Raw genomic sequence first — 16,134 nt, forward strand, 5'->3', positions numbered from 1 at the left:
GTCTGGTGCGTGTGTGTACTCGCGCGTGTACACACAGATACACACACACACACACAAATCATGGAGGGGGGCAAAGAGGGCCCAGAAATAGCCTCTGTGCCTTCAGAACCACCTGAATCCTAGGGTCCTCTACTGCCTGGTGAGTGAAGTTATTACTAAGTTAAACATTCAAAGTAAAAACCAAACTAATGAGCCAGTGGTCGGGTCTCACTACACGGTGGGAAGACGGACGCCTCGAAGGTGACAGTAGGTGAGACTCCACACCTGGGGGGCTAGGCCGAAGCCCTTCCCTCTCCACCTGCTTTTGCATTCTTGCAAGTTTACCTGGGGGCAAATGCATACACAAGGGAATAGTATGGACAGGGAGAACACACCTGCTTGGGAGGGGGGGGCTGAGCCTTTGAGTGAGGAGGCCCTCACTCCATCGCCAGGGTCTGAAGCCGTCGGTTAGAAACAGAATGGTCTTAATAATAAAGGTACCAGTTTCAATGTAAACTATAAAACACTTGAACTATAAAATGCAGCCAGAAATCTGTTTAAATATCCACAGTTAGTTACTTAGTTTAAAACGAGGCTCTCCTTGATCTAGCTGAAAGCTCACAGCATCTTACAGCAGCTCAGAACACAGGTTGTGCATGCGCGCCTGGATACGGCGCCCCAGGGCCACACGGCGTGGCCATTTCTGTGGCAGAGGTGGACTATCTTCAGAATTCACTTCAGCAACGATGACCAGGGTGCAAGAATCATTATTTTCAGCCCACAGTCTTTTAAATTCCAAGATCAAGCTGGCTATACGATTTCAAAGAAGGCTAAAACCAGGATGAATGCCCACAGTTGAGGTAAGTATTGCCAGAGGTCACAGTTTGTGTCATGTGTCTACAACCTTTTAGAAAAGTCTAGGCGCTCGGTCTGAATCCCAGAATACCTACTGACACCAACCAGGATCTCAACATTCTATTAGGGTTTGCTTCCAATGGAGTTAAAAAGTTCTGAAAGATGCTACAATGTGTGTAAACACTTAAGAATTTAGGCGAACAAGCCTGGGGCCAGGCAATGAAGATGATTTTGAGAGAAAAAAGAAACAAGAGACCTGCCCCAAACAAGGGAATAGATGCGTGTCACAGCACACGGGAATAGTCCTAAAGCATTTCTAGGTTCTTGCCACCTTTCAACCAAACTGAAAAGGTATTACTTCCTTCTTAATTTCACATCTAATGTCTTAATTCCTGAAATTTAGCTAATTTTTCTCAGTTTGTACAACCTTGCTTTGTTTTTAGCTTTTTTTTTTCCTCTGAGAAGGGCATTTTTTTTTTTTTTGGAAAGAAAACTTAGTTTTGCCTTTCTTTCTACAAATCATCTTGTTTTTCTTCTTCATTATTTTTTTAATAGAAAGAGAAAGTTTCCTGGACTCTGATCCATGCATGGTATTTACAATTTGGTGGAAGCTTTGCTTCCCGCCACCCAGAGCTGTGGAGTAAATCCATTACAGAAATCAGAGCTGTCATGATACTGATCAAGTGCAGTAAAAAATAGCATTTTGAAAAAAATATATACCTTTAGTATTGCCTTTCTAGAATTAACTATAAGCAAGAAAGTTATTATTTTTTAAAAGAAGAAAACACTTATTTTCCCCCTTCACTCTCTTAAGAGTTTTGTTATAGCAGCATTACTAAAGCTAGTTAGTTGGCTGGAAAGAAATCTAAAAGGAATTTGGGGGAAATCAAAAGAAACTCCCAGAGACTGTTCTCAACCTGCATATAGCTCAGGGAAACCGCTTTGCATGGGCCTCCTTCAGAGTCCCAGTGCACAAGGGCATGGTGTAACATCTCCAAAAGCCTTTCTCTGTAACACACACACACACACACACACACACACACACACACACAGAGCTGAGGCTGGTGGTTGAGAGCTCAGGTCGGCTCCTCTTACTAGCTGGGTGGGTGCCCTGGGCAGGCTATAAGCTCTAACATCTGTACAGAGACTTGAGAATTGCTGGTCCCATAGGGTTAATGGGAAGAGAAAAGGCTAAGCAGGGAGCAAGCAATTCTGACCATGGTGTCTAGCACACAGGAACCCAGGGGACTGTAAAGGGTTCATCAGGAACAGGCGCTCCTCACTAGTAATTAGAGTTAAAAAAGTGAGACCAAATGGCATTTCAGTAAAGGCCTGGATACAGCAACAAGGCCTAGAAACTTGGGGATTCTGGATTCCTCACTACTTTATGACCTTCCTTTAACACACGCTATGTTCTCAGAGCGTCAGCCTCCTCTGCTAGCGGGGAACACACATCACTGGGGTGATGGCTCCAGGTATGCAACAGATGTGAGCAAGTCTTTACTGAAGGGTATGTACTGCTTGTTTGTACAAATGGGTGACTGATGTGATGCTCCAGTTATGGGGCTGAAATGACAGGAGGGCTCTCAAAGGCTCCTATAAGGAGCCTCGCCAAAGGCACTGGGTAGCCCTCTCTGTGCTGGGGTCCTGTGACAGGCCTGAAGGGAAGAATTAGCCTAGGGCCAGTTTTCTCTTAAAACGTTCAGGAGCTGCCCTAAAGACTCAAGAAACTTCTCCTAAGTTGGCCCACTGCAGTAAGTGACATAGCCAAAGCCTTTACAAGGTCTCTTTGGCAATCAAATTCCATTTTGTCACACTCAAGTTTTCTAGAGAGTCCAGTCTTGGAGACCACAGCTGAGAACCCTGGGATACAGAGGTGGAGAGGTACTGCAGAAGCGGCCAAGGAAGGTCTGATCCTTGTTCCCATGGCAACAGGAGCTGAGGTAAGCACTTCCTGAGACAGGTAGAGTTTAGGATGCTACTCCAAGCCTTCTTAATAGATGAGTTGGGCTTTGAAATCACGAAATGGATAAAGAGGAGAAGGATGAATAGAATCTCACTGCTAGCAGTGCCATTTTGCCTAGGAAGGGACAGGAGGGATCCCGTTTTGTCCGTCGGTGGAGGTGTATTTGAGAAGGGTTCTTTGGCTACAGAAAGGAACTACTTAACCTTCCTTTCCAATTTGGTAAGGACATCTCTGGCTTGCACAAGGTTGAGGGCCGCCTCTGAAAAATCAGCAAGAAACACACCAGGAAGCAAAACCACCAAAGTGAAAGCAGCCTGCCAGTCCACGGGCTCGAAGGGGTCACGCCACAAGGGCTCTGCAGGTGGCTGCAGTCCCAGCATGGGCCTCTGGGTGGAATTCTGGGTTGGTTGAGCTGTCTTCTTTCTGTCCTAGCAGCTACTTGGTAGGCCAGCAAGCGCAGCCCTCCCTCATCTACCTTGTCCCGGGAGGAGGGTGGGGAAGGGGAGGGGGGGGAACCCAGGCCGTTCTTGCCACCACAAACCACCAGTAAGACTTCCGTAAACCTCCTCATCTCCTCGCTCTGGTTTCCAAGAACTTCCTTCCACTGCCTCCAACACACTCGCTCCTGCGAAATCCTCACCCCGCGCTCGCTCGCTCATTCCAAAAGGAGTGCTCGCAACTCCCAAGACCTTGCCGAGGGGGACCAGCCTGCGGGTTGTGGTAGTCTCCCCTTCCCAACCTTCCACCAACACTGTGGTGCTGGTGCAGGTCAAGTCCTGGGGGCTGGGGAGGGTGGGGGTGACAGCGCCCTGCTGGCTTCTGCAGTCCCCAAACAACTCAGCTGCCAGGAAGGTGAGGAACGCAGAGGCCGTCCAGGAGACCACGCGGGCCCTGCACCATGCCGCCCGGGCGGCTGCACGCGTACACCCTGCCTCCTTCTCAGAATACCGCGGCCCACCCCCTCCACTTCACGTCAGTCATCGGCATCAACGCCAGACTTACCCACCCATTGGCCTGCTCACCAGCTTCCCCTTGGAAACATCCAGAATATCACCGAGAGGCACAGAAACATGGCTACCGAGGCCCCGACAGACCCCAGAGAGTGACAGCAGAGCGACTTGAGGTTCCTGAGGCTCTGGTGAGATCTTTTTCCTTGACCTGTCCTTCACAACCTTTTCCTGTGCTCTGAACCCCATTTCTTTACTAGGAAAGGACTAGCAGGCGCTGGGGATTTATGGTCTAAGCAAAGACTTAGTCTGTGGCCTCCAAGTTTAGTCTGAGGGACAGGAGAACTTGTCTATCCTTTCTGCCAGGGAACTTGGTCCTGAGGACCCAGTAGGGTAGGTAGGGGCTGCTCTTCCCGTGTGGTTTCGGGTAGAGGAGGGTGCCTGGTGGGGTCTAGGAGTGAAGGTGTGTGGTCTGCTTCCCCACAATTCAATTTTCCTTTAGCAAGCTGGCACTTCTCTTCATCAGGGGCCTGGTTGTTTTGGGGATATGGTGGGCAGGAATGGACAGGCACCCAAAGCTCAGGGCACTGAGAGGCACAATCAGAGCCCAGGGGATAGGCTGTAAGGACTTGCAGGGCCAATGCTTTCAGAGGCGTGCTGGCTGACAACTGTCTAAGCAGTAGTTGGACGTTAACCAGGCTTCTCTGTGTGACCTTCCAGTTCTTCTTTTTGGCTCACTAATATTGTGTGCTGGTAGGACGTTTAGAGGGATAGCAGGCAGACTGATTCAGTAAGGAGTATACAGTCTAAGGGGAGGAAGGGATAGGAAAATGGAAATGTCCCCAGGAAGGTACCAGCTGCCTGTCATCTTCCTATGTGTTCCCAGCGCCATCCAGTGGGGACAACTGTAAGGATGCAAGCCACATTCGGGGTATGCCCAGAGAGGGGTCGGGTCAGCTCCAGAAAGGGGGATTTTTTTTTTTTTTGTGTGTGTGTGTGTGTGTGTGTGTGTGCGCGCTTACATATCAGGTGAGGGAAGCCGAGAATCTACAGTCAAATAGATTTCAGATGCATGGGAGGGCACAGAGAATGAGCAGCTGGCTCGAAGGGTCCAACAGTCAGTGTTGAGCACCTGAGCCCAGGAACTGATGCCCATGTGACAGCCCTAGCCACTTTGAGTCTAGAAACCATAACATCGTTGGTGGGGACCACACTGTTAAGTTCCCAAGCTGGGCTGCGCAGGACATAAATGACATTTTCTTTTGAAGATGCCATTCTGTGATGAAGTTTACTCGATGGCTCTTGTTAAAATAGAGGCGATAGGAACAATCTTCCTAACTCCTGCAACTTTCCAACTTTCCATTTTTTTAAAATCTGACAAAAACTGGACATCTGTATGTCCCTCCAGTATACTGATAATACTACTCACAGACATAGTAAGTTTAAATATTCAAGAGAAAACATGGATACTTGGAATAAATGTGCACTTAAAACCCTGAACTAAAATAGCAACAGGATAATGATAATGACAAGGACAATAACAAAAAATAATCAGTACAATAATATTACCTTTATGAGCAGCATGGAATTTTAATTCCTGATATGGAGGGAGAAAAGAATCTATTGGGCATGGGGGTGAAAGATGAAGGATCTTCAGCTGAAACAGATGGAATGAAATGGAAAGAATGTGTCGAGCCAACTTTACCACTGGAAGATCAGCTCTGTGCCGGGGAGCCCGGGACACTACCAGTAAGGCAAAGTCAGACTTACAGCCAAGACCAGACTCTATAAGTAGGTATGAGAAGGTCTGATGGGACATTGCTACCGTCAGGTTTTCCAGCTGCCAACTGGTGGCTCAGGGGTCTTCAGAAGGCTTTGTGCCCTCACCCTCTCTGAATTGACCATTCTCTGGTGGCTCAGGACAGGGGCTCCCGAAACCGCCTAAAGCCAATATGAATCATAGCCCAAGAGGAGGCCATCTCGCTGCACCACTCCGCTTCTGGAGGGTCCGTGGCGATGCCATCTATGTATGCTCAGCCTCACACAGGCCATGTACCCTGTTGGCCCATGGCCTGCAGTACATTTTTTCCAGTTTGGGGACCTAATTCTTTATAAGAATTTATGGTTGGGAAGTAGGGAAGTGGGGGGAGGGGAAGGAGGAAGTTTCCAGGGTTGTTTCACAGCTAAGAGCTAAGTAACAGCTTTGTTACTGAGAGAGGGTGGGTGTCACAAGGAAAACCCTTCACAGGAAAGGGCTGGGGGGGGGCCTGTGGAGGGAGGGGGGACCAGGAGGGAGGATGAGGATAGGCTGCTGGCTGGAAGATCTCTTGTGCTTGGGCACTTGGCTGAGCAAAAGACCCTTCTAAGCCCATCGTGGGCCAGACAACTTCTCCAGCATCCATGTGCTTCAGAGTGCTTCACTCTGAACAAGTTCCCACCCGCTACCCACCTGCGGGGTGAAAGTCGACAATGGATTAAAGGTCCCGAGACGGCACATCCAAGATTTCTTTGGAGATGTAACTATCTGGGAGTGTTTCCTCAAGTTCTGGGTCAGACGCCTGGCCACCCTCCCAAGTATCCTTTTCTAGCCCTCTGTCCAACAGACCCCTCCAATGCCAGGCCCAAATGGTATCAAGGAAAGGATCTGACAACAGACAGCAAAATCAGGTGCGCCCTTGGGGTGCACAGTAGAGGGAGAGCAGGGCAGGGGGGCTTGAGAATACCAGGCTTCTAGAGGAGGGGCTAGGGATGCAGCTAGAAATGGAGGGCGGGATCTCCTGCCCTCCCTGTAGCTGGCCAGAGGAAGGGGGCTACAGGAGGCAGAGCCCAGGGCAAGTGAGGGGTGAGGGTGAAGGGCAGGGAGTTTCTCTGGGTCTCTACATCCAAAGTAAAACTCAACACAACCAATCCCTGTCACCAGATGTGCCCAAGCACTTAACATCTCTCTCAAGAGTCCACAGGTTCTCGCCTCCTACACTGCCTGTTCTCCTCACCTCCTTTGACACCCACACAACCCAAGCAAGACAACAGGCATGAGAATTGAGAAACAAACAAACACACATAAACCCAAGTGAAATATTCAACAGCACAACAGAAGAAGTGGGATGGTGTCTAACTAGCCTCAGCTAGTTCTTGGAATACCAGTGGAAATAAACCCTTCCACCGCATCTGTCTGTCTGTCTGTCATTCGGTAAGGCACTAGGAGGGAATGATGTAGAATCAAGACGGCGAGGGCTGTGACGGGGAGGGTGGCATCCCCGCTCACACCCACACACGCTCACCCGGACCACCCCACTTGTTACATGCCTAGGTCCTGTCACTTGTTTCTGTGCAATTACATTGAGGAATAGTCTATTGGTATCACTGGAGGTGAACACAAGGTAGAAAACCAGGGTGGAGTTCGCTACATTCTGCTGCGGTGTCCGTGTACACCGCGAGCCCTATGCTAGGTGACTAGGGGGTCAGTTCAAAGAGCAAACAAATCAGAAAAGGGAAAAGAAAAAAGTTTGCGACACACATCCATCACATGTGAGGAATAACATTGCTTAGAGATTTATCCAGAGTGCTCAGAAGGAGGAGACCCCGCCCCTTCCACTGGGGATCTTGTCAGCCTGGCTGTCCCATTCCTTCCCCCCCCCAACTGTCCCCCCCAAGTAGCAGCCTCCTCAGGCCTTGGTCTGACACTCTGGAGGGGTGCTGACTCCTTTGAGTTCTGGAAAAATCCCTAATTTTCATGTTCAATTACTTAAAACAAAAATCGACTGGGTTTTCCAGATCAGGTGTCCCTGACAGCAAATTCTTCAATGGCACTTGCTGTCATATGAAAATAATCTTTGAAAAGTTCATAGGTAAAGTTCTTCAAAAACTGGGGAGGCCCTCGCTTCTGGAATCTTCTCGTGACTCTCTTCTCCTTTCCGGTTTGGTGCAAAATGGGTTTGTGAGCTGTGTTTTGTTTTTGTTTTTGTTTTTTTTCCTTTGTTACCGATATTTTCTTTTTTTTCTTTTTCTTTCTTTTAAAATAAAAAGCATAGATTTCCCCCTCCTTAATCCCTTCCTTGTAAAATGTTCTCTGCTCTAAGTCCTCCCACTTTCTAGTTCAAGTTTCCTGTGTGTCCCCTCGTCCCCTGCCCCCCCTCCCCACCCCATTTGCATTGTTTGTGTGTGGCACCTTCAGTATAAAAAGCCAGCCCCCCCCATGGGGTCCCAGGAGCCCCCCTCCCCACCTGCCCCTCCCCTCCAGTGTCTATATGTAAGGGTACTGGTTGACCTTGGCTGGGCTCAGTGGGTATCCAGTGTAGACGGTGGATGCTGGCGAGGCGCTGATGTAGGTCTGGTGGGCAAACTGGGCTGGATACTGACTCGGGTGGATGGTGGGCGAAGGCAGGACCCGGGGGCCCATGCTCACGGGGACCTGGTGGACGATGCTGGCCGGGTAGGCCGTGTGCTGCACGGTGTGGCGGGCTGAGCCTTGAGAGGCCACCAGGTGGGCAACGGTGCCGGTGGAGCCCAGGGCCGCGGGCGCCGTGTAGGTGTAGAGGTGGGGCTGGGTGGGGAGGTGGGCGGCGGCGGCCAGGTGGGGGTGGACAGTGCCGTGGCTGGGGCTGTTGTGCGGGAAGGAGTACGGAGCCTGAGCCATGGTGGGAGTGATGTAGGCCTGCTGCCGTCGGTGGCTCCCGGTGCGGTCTGCGGCCATGTGCTGCTGGGCCTGAAGAAAAGAGAAGCAATGAGGGGCCGTGAGGCGGGCGGAAGTGACGGAGATGCTTCTCTTCCTGTGCCGACAGGGAAACTTAGCTTCACTGGGGTAATGCCCGGCCCGCCATCTTTTACCATGCAACCAAGCTGTGTTGTCAGGAGGCCCTCTACTTTCTTACTGCGGTGCCAGTCCCGGGGCTCGAACTCAGGGCCTGGGTACTGTCCCTGAGATGTTTTATTCAAGGCCAGCACTCTACCACTTGAGCCACAGCTGGGTTTCCAGGTGTTTTTTTTTTTTGGTGGTTAACTGGAGATACTTTGCTGCCTCAACTGGCTTTGAATCTCGATCAACTTCCTGAGTAGCTAGGAGCACGGGCCTGAGCCACTGGCACCTGGCTTCCCTACGTTCTTATCATTGTGAAATCCAGTCTCTAGAATCAGAAACGCAGAAATGGAGCTGGCTGTAATTCCGTCTGTGAGGGCAAACAGCCTTCTCCCGGAGAGCCTGTGGTCACCACTGAGGCCCACCTGAGGGCACGTGCTTTCTTGGTCTGGGGTCTCCCGCCATCAGTGAGGTTGCTTCTACCTGCAGCTGGGATAGGGTACTACTCTGCGGGCCATCCTATTTTTATTTCATTTGTCGCCAGTCTGGGGGCTTGAACTCTGGGCCTGGGCAGTGTCCCTATGCTTTTGTGCTCAAGGCTGGCACTCTACCACGTGAGCTCCACTTCTGGTTTTCAGGTGGTCACCTGGAGGAAAGAGTCTCCTGGACTTTCCTGCCCAGGCTGACTTTAAACCGCAATCCTCAGGTCTCAGAGTCCTGAGATGCTGGGACGACAGGCGTGAGCCGCTGGCACCCGGCTGGGTCTTCCTGTTTTTTTTTGGCCAGTCCTGGGCCTTGGATTCAGGGCCTGAGCACTGTCCCTGGCTTCTTCCCGCTCAAGGCTAGCACTCTGCCACTTGAGCCACAGCGCCGCTTCTGGCTGTTTTCTGTATATGTGGTGCTGGGGAATCGAACCCAGGGCCTCATGTATATGAGGCAAGCTCTCTTGCCACTAGGCCATATCCTCAGCCCCGGGTCTTCCTGTTTTTAAGCGCAGGCAGCATGCCACCAAGTGCCCCAGAACGCTGGACGAGTCGCCTTGCTTTGAGCTGGAACTCTGCGAGCCAGTGACACTGACTTGCCCGGGGATGACTGAGAAGAAGCCACGTGGAACCCCTCCTGCTACTGCAGGACAGTCACTACCAGAACCATCTCTTCAGCGGAAGACTGAGGGCCTAGGAAGTCTGCTTGCGAGTGTGTGCACAGGCATGTTTTCCGGGGGGGGGGGGGGGGGGCGGGGTTCTTACCTGGCTGAGATTGAGGGGCTGCTGCTGCTGGAAATGGGGGCCTGGACGCTGCTGCCGGTAGGCGATGGCTCCCGATGAGCTCCCTGAAGAGTGACCACTGGTGGAGGTCACGTTGCTGGAGGACTTGGGCTTGTAGGAGGACGAGTGGTGACTGCCGTTGACTGTGGGGAGGAGCAGGGCACAGGTCAGGGGTGGGGTCCTCGGCTGCCCAGAAAACAGTGGCCTTCCAGGGAAGGCACGCTCATCAGACTGGCCAGACACGAGCCAGCCCCTCAGGCCCGCCAGGATTTGCCCTGGACTCCAAGAGGAGTTGAGCTGGGCTCTGGCCACTGGGTGGGGTGGCAAATGAAGGGGAAAAGATGATGCAAAGTGAAGGGCAAAGGCACAGGGGAGGGTAGGTGGGCTGCAGGCATGAGCTGGGCCTCACTGGTCTTCCCAGGGCTTGTCACAGTGGGCTCTGGGAGGTGAGTCTGCTCAGAGGCCCGGATGCGGTCGTGCCCATGGTGGGGCCTTGGGAACAGCCAGAAGGAACAGCAGAAGCGAACACCATCCTGTACCAGTCACTGGTTTGGTTCCCTGACCCTCGGTAGAATGAAAGCAATTCACCAAGGAACAGCCCTGAGGGTGTGCCAGATGTAGGGACTCTACCTGGCCAGCAGGTGGCTCTACATCTTGGTAATCTGCCTTAGCACTTGAGGGTGGCTTAAGTCTGTCCTCAGAGTTTAGGGTGCTGATTTTGCTAGACAGTGGAAAACACCCCAAGAAGCCAGAAAGGCTTGAAGAAAGGCAGGCTGCACCCCAGTTAGGGTGGCTCTAGGTGCTGGGATGAGGGGAACCCGGAGCCTCTTTAGAGTCTGGCTGTCTTAACCCAGCCAAGTATTTTCTAAGTTCTGCTATAGGCCAGGCAATTGTGGCCATGTGCCATTTGGCATGGATGGTGTGAGAGAAGGAATTTGGAGGAGGCATCATAGAACATGTGGACAAGGAGCCGAGGCCAGAGGGAAAGGCAGGGGAAGGTGCTGGAGACCAGGCTGGTCAGGCCATAACCATCCAACTGGGTGGGCTAGGAGTCCAAGAGTTCTGGTGCCAAAGGGGAGGCTCGGCCAGCTCCAGGAGGGCCCTACATCTCAGCTCTTCTACTAAAGGGCTGGCCTGTCGCACCAAGGGTCTCATTAATACCTAACTGGAATCCCATAGCCCCTCGTTAAGCACACACCCAGAGCTAACGACAGAAAACCAAGCAGATACACAGATGAGAAGGTAATAAGAGTTTCTTTAGGTACAACTCTCAACAACAGCCTGGGCAAGCATGCCCAAAAGGTTCTATGCTTTCTTGTGCTCTTTCACTCAAATGCTTATGGAGTAGAAAAAGATGGAAGGCTGTCATTTTTGTTGTTACAGAGTTAAAAACAACAACAACATAGATACAAGTATTGCTTATAGTCAGCATTTAAAAGCTCAAGAATCCAGCCTAGGAAAAAATTTGTGAAACCCCATCTCAATCGATAAGCATGGTATGGTAGAATACACTTGTCATATAAATAGGGGGGATCTATACTTGCCCAGGTATGAACTCGAGACCCCATTAAAAACAATAAAGCAACAGTGACCGGGGCCAGAGCTCAAGTGGTGGGGTACCTGCTTGGCAAGCATCAGGCCCTTCAGAAACCAGAACAAAAGCAAGCTAAAAAACAAAGAAGAGTTCAGTCAGCATGTGTAAACTGGGCCCCGAGTTCTGGCTCGTCCCTGCTGGGGCCTCGCCTGGGAGCTGGTGTAGACAGAGGGAGAGATATTAAGGAGCCACTGGTAATCAAGATCAGGCCTGGACTGAGTTGTTTGGACCATTTCTATAACAGATGCCAGGGTGATGAAAATAAGATGGAAGCTGGAGGCTGGGGCTAGCAGAGAGAGGGGTTGATGAACTGCAGACGGAGAGAAGGCGCCTTCGAAGTCTCAGCCTGGCAAGAAGGGAAACTGGGGGCCCGGGGCTAGGAGATCCCAGCTAAAGGTAGAGGGGGGGAGCCTCTCACCAGGAGGGGACACCCAGGGCCCTCCCCAGCCCACCCGCTGCATCAAGCCCGCGAGGGTACACGGGGATTGGTGTGCGGAGCTCCCACGAGTCCAGAGCCAGGCCGGCCCTGGGGAACAGGTGTGACTTTGGGAATCAGGGTCCTGAGCCCCAACACTGCGCCTCAGCCAACCTTGGTTTGTCAAAGCCTCGCCTCACAAAACCTGGGGAACGAATCACCTTCCCCCCCCCCCCCACCTTGTAAAAGGAAATAAGTTACCACCGGGGACTAGTTGGCATCTGGTTCTTACCAATCCATAATCAGGCATCTAGCACCATGTCCCTGCTAGCTACCACGTGTGTCATTGTTAACTAAACCTTGCACTCTGGCCAACGCGAAGGACGGGCGGATGTGCTCCAAGCTGGGACACCAAGCGCTGGGGCACAGGTGTCGGGCGTGCTGCCTTTAGTAATGAGGGCCTGGAAGGGTGGATCGCTAGCCTGCTTGGAACACAACTGGTGAACGTTCCTAGCCCGGCATCCTTCCAGGAAGCCCTTGTGCTTTTTCTGTGACCGGCAGCAGTCAGGATGTGGAAACGGGTCAGGGCAGGCCGGCTGCATTTGAGGAACATGTCTTCTGAAGACAGATGGCTGGGGGGGGGGGGGGGGGTAGGGGAGCTGCCAAGTCAGGGGAAGAGCCCGGACACAGGTCTGTGCACGCACCCCACTGGGGTTCTCTCCTCAGATCGGGATGAGGAAGCCGAGGGAGAAGGATGCGGGAGGCTGCTTCCACTTCCCTTCCCTTCAGGTAGGATCTGTTGGGGTGGGAAGGGGCACTGTCCCAGGCTGGCTGTGGGTTTTAGGACCGTGTTCTGGCATCCTGACCTATACCCGCGGGCTGGCCTGGGGCAGTGGCTGGAAAAGCCTCTGCAGACCCCCTCCGGAGCCCCTCTCTGTATCCCGGCCGCAGCCCTGTTGCCTGGCCTGGCTGTGGCTGGTGACAGCCCGGCGGGAAAGTACAACACTCGGGATTTCCTGTGGTTCAATCCCCCAATTCTCCCAGCACAAGCCTGCGCAGGAGAAGCACTGTAGGGTCGAAACAGAAGGCTGAGCGAGGTCCCAGGCTGGATGCTAGGGCCTAATTTTCAGGACAAGCCTCAGGGATTGGCCGTTCTTTTATTTTTACTTAATTGTAATTTCAGTGCTTCGGTGCCAGTACTAGAGCTTGAACGTAAGGCCCAGAGCTCTCATTTAGCTTTTTCTGCTGAAGGCTGGTGTTCTACCACTGGAGACAGCTTCACTGCTAGCTTTTCGGTGGCTAATTGGAGAAAAGAATCTCACGGACTTTTCTGCCCAGGGTTGACTTTGAATCATCATCCTCAGAGCTCAACTTTTCAGTAGGCTGGAATACAGGCATGAGCCTCCTGTGTGGCTCTGATTTCTTGTGTTCAAGGAAGGGCTCTGAGGGGCGCAGAGGAGTCTGTGTGACCCTCACATAGCAAGACACCTCCACAGGAGGCCATAGAGCTCCCTGGGTAGAGCGACGTCTGGGGTCACCCAGGGAATGCCGAACGGGAGGTCCCAGGGGACAGGGGACAAGGCACATCGTGTGGCTTTCCTTTCCACCATAAAGGCAAAGGCGTGCTGACTATGGAATTACCAAAGGGAAAATGCTGCTTGGACACTGTGGTGGTCCACAGAACCCGCCTGTGGCTCCCTGGATGAAGTTCTGTGTCGGATCTACGTGGAAAATCAGGACTTGAGACTTTCAGCAAACAAGAAAAGCAGCCGCAAACAAGGAAATGGAGTCCCGGCCTGCCGTGACCCCTGCTTACCCGGCCCCAGGCTGTCACACTCCACCAGCACCTCACTGGCCTGGGTCTTCAGGGGGGGCACGATGATGGTGCGGGGGTTGCCGGTGCAGTGACTCTCCAGGGCCCCCTTGGAGTCGAAGGAGCTGGTGGCGTGCGGGCCCGCGCGCTGCTGCACCGCGTAAGGGCTGGTGTTGCTGGAGGAGTCCGAGTAGGGAGAGTCGTGCACTGTGACGCAGCTGATGACGTTTTTTCTTTGCTTGGAGACAGTGCTGGGAAGGGGAAGGGAGAAGTGAGGATCAAGAGGGTGATACACGACACCAGCAGTGTGTGTGTGTGTGTGTGTGCGTGCGTGTGCACACGTGAGTGCCAGTTTTAGGGCTTGAACTCAGGGCCTGGTCACTATCCCTGAGCTTTTTTGTTCAAGGTTAGCACTCTACCACTTGAGCTGCGGATCTGCTTCTGGCTTTTCTTGGTAGTTAACTAGAGACGAGTCTGATGGACTTTTCTGCCTGGGCTGTGACGTGCAGATCTCAGCCTCCTGAGAAGCTAGGATTACAGGCGTGAGGCACCAGGCTTATGCCGGCATTTTGGGGAATCTATCGTGCAGTATGGGCTGGGGGTGGGGCACACACGTGAAAACAGGAAGGAGGAGGGGTTGGCGCGGGGCGCAGTGAGGAGCCGGAGGCTGTCTGTGTGGGCGACTCGGCAGGCTGCACTAGGAGAGACAGTTGCAGGAAGCACACTACCTAGGGGCCCGGTGGCGCACGACCACACTGCTGGGAAGGAAGTGGTCCTAAGTGTGGGCTTCAGCTCCGCTGCAGCTGGATGGAGCAAGACAAAGCCCCGGGGGGGGGGGGGCTGATGCCGACAGTGTGTGGGTGCGGGAGCCGCTGAGAGGGGGACGCAGAACTGGGCGCCACGCCCTCTCCCAGCTCGCGCTCTGACGGGCCACTTAGTGTGCAGGTGGCTGAGAGCCTCCAGGAGGCCTCTGCTTGCGGGGGGGGGGGGGGCTGCAGCTTCCCCGCCCCACTGGGCCTGGTGGGAAGGCTCCTGCGTGCCTCTAACACCCCACAAGCACTCTGCACCCGTGGCCTTCACTTTCTACCTGGAACTACATCTGAGGGGAGCGAGGACCTGGCTTGGGCCATCTCTTAGCCAGCACCTTCTTTTCAGAGATGTTTCTGTCCCTGTGGTTACTCTGGGAACCGATCCTGTCTGCTTCCTGGGTTAGCGAGAGACTACTCGGGTGATGGATGTGGAATTTATTACTTACTGTGTGCAGTGCTTTAAAAACGGCGGTTCTATTTTTGAATATCGATCATTTATTTTTAAGAAATAACAACAGTCTACCAAGAGGGCCCTTTTCCAGCTAGCTCGATGAGAAAAGAACCTGGCGTGGACTTCTCTGTCAGCCTGATGGACCTGCAGTGACCCCTGCCCCTCACGGTTTTGTCCAAAGTCACAGAGCCAGGCCAGCTCTTTCCAAGACAGCACAGCAGAGCACTGGACATGCTCAAGAGTCCTGGGGCAGCCAGCCAGAAGGTGAGTGGAGGTCAGAGCAGGGCTGAGGACCCTCAACATGAGGCTGGAGCGGTGGGGGTGGGGGTGAAAGCCCACAAGAGGATTTGCCATTCTTGGCCGAGACTTGGCATGGCCTCTAGTGGCAGAGTTCAGGGTGGCATTGGACTGGTTCTATGTGTATAAACCTGGGCCGGCAGCCGGGTGTCTACTTTCACATGTGCTGGTGACAGCCCTGGGGTGGCTGTTTAACCTCTCAGGTGAACAACAATACTCTACATCACAGGCTTGTTCTGCAAACGAGGTGAGAAAATACAAGCAAAGTGCTTTGCACAGTGCTAGATAGTAGTAAGCACAAAAGTTAGCTATTATTATTATGAAGGTTGACATCCCTCCTTCAAAAGGCTGAAATTCAAAATGCCTCAAAGGCACAACTTCCCGAGTAAAAGGAAACATCCACACCTGGCCTCTTAGGACAGGAAGCAGAATGCACGCGTGATCCACGCCAACAATCCTAGCTACTCTGGAGGTTGAGATCTGTGGATCACACCTGAAAGCCAGCCCAGGAAGAGGTCTGTGATACTCTTATCTTCAATAAATCAACAAAAAGCCGTAAGTGGAGGCATGGTTCAAGTGAAAAAGCACCAGCCTGGAGGGGAAAAAAAAAAGCCCAGCAAGTATGAGGCTCAGAGTTCTAGAGTCAGTACTAGGGGGGAAAAAAAGCAAGCGTACTAAAAGTACTGTATAACATTCCTTCAGGCATCATGTATTAGGTGGACATAAAACATTAATAAATTTCATGTTTAAAATCCAAAAACGAAAAACCTCCAAAACAGTTCTCTAACCTCTGCCCTGAAATTCAAAATACGACTGGTCTCAAGTCAGTATTAAGGATGTTCAATTTGTATTAAATCAGTTATGCCACCCTAAAATACAAAAGAGGTTTGCAGATATAAACTTATTTCAGCGGAGAATTCTAAGGAGGTAAGGACTTGCTAATAAAGC

At 52.2% G+C, this 16,134-nt stretch overlaps 1 protein-coding gene and 1 long non-coding RNA gene across 4 annotated transcripts in view; one reads left to right on the top strand and one right to left on the bottom strand.

Moving 5' to 3' along the window:
- Window positions 1-1,356: 1,356 nt before the first annotated feature.
- Hipk2 (homeodomain interacting protein kinase 2) overlaps window positions 1,357-16,134 on the bottom strand; it is a 179,921-nt gene continuing 165,143 nt past the window's right edge. For all 3 annotated transcript variants that reach the window (XM_048340320.1, XM_048340322.1, XM_048340321.1), the window contains exons 13-15: window positions 13,633-13,880; window positions 9,790-9,950; window positions 1,357-8,452 (exon numbers count right to left, since the gene is read on the bottom strand). In XM_048340320.1, the coding sequence (XP_048196277.1) occupies window positions 7,991-8,452; window positions 9,790-9,950; window positions 13,633-13,880 (871 nt within the window). In that variant the 3' untranslated portion in view covers window positions 1,357-7,990. The remainder of the gene's footprint in view (window positions 8,453-9,789; window positions 9,951-13,632; window positions 13,881-16,134) is intronic.
- Window positions 13,823-14,493, top strand: LOC125347211. Its single transcript, XR_007210131.1, has 3 exons — window positions 13,823-13,956; window positions 14,296-14,298; window positions 14,483-14,493. It is a non-coding gene; the product is annotated as an uncharacterized LOC125347211 (long non-coding RNA).

The sequence above is a fragment of the Perognathus longimembris genome, chromosome 2 (assembly GCF_023159225.1).
Source record: "Perognathus longimembris pacificus isolate PPM17 chromosome 2, ASM2315922v1, whole genome shotgun sequence".
In the NCBI taxonomy this organism is placed as follows: Eukaryota; Metazoa; Chordata; class Mammalia; order Rodentia; family Heteromyidae; genus Perognathus; species Perognathus longimembris.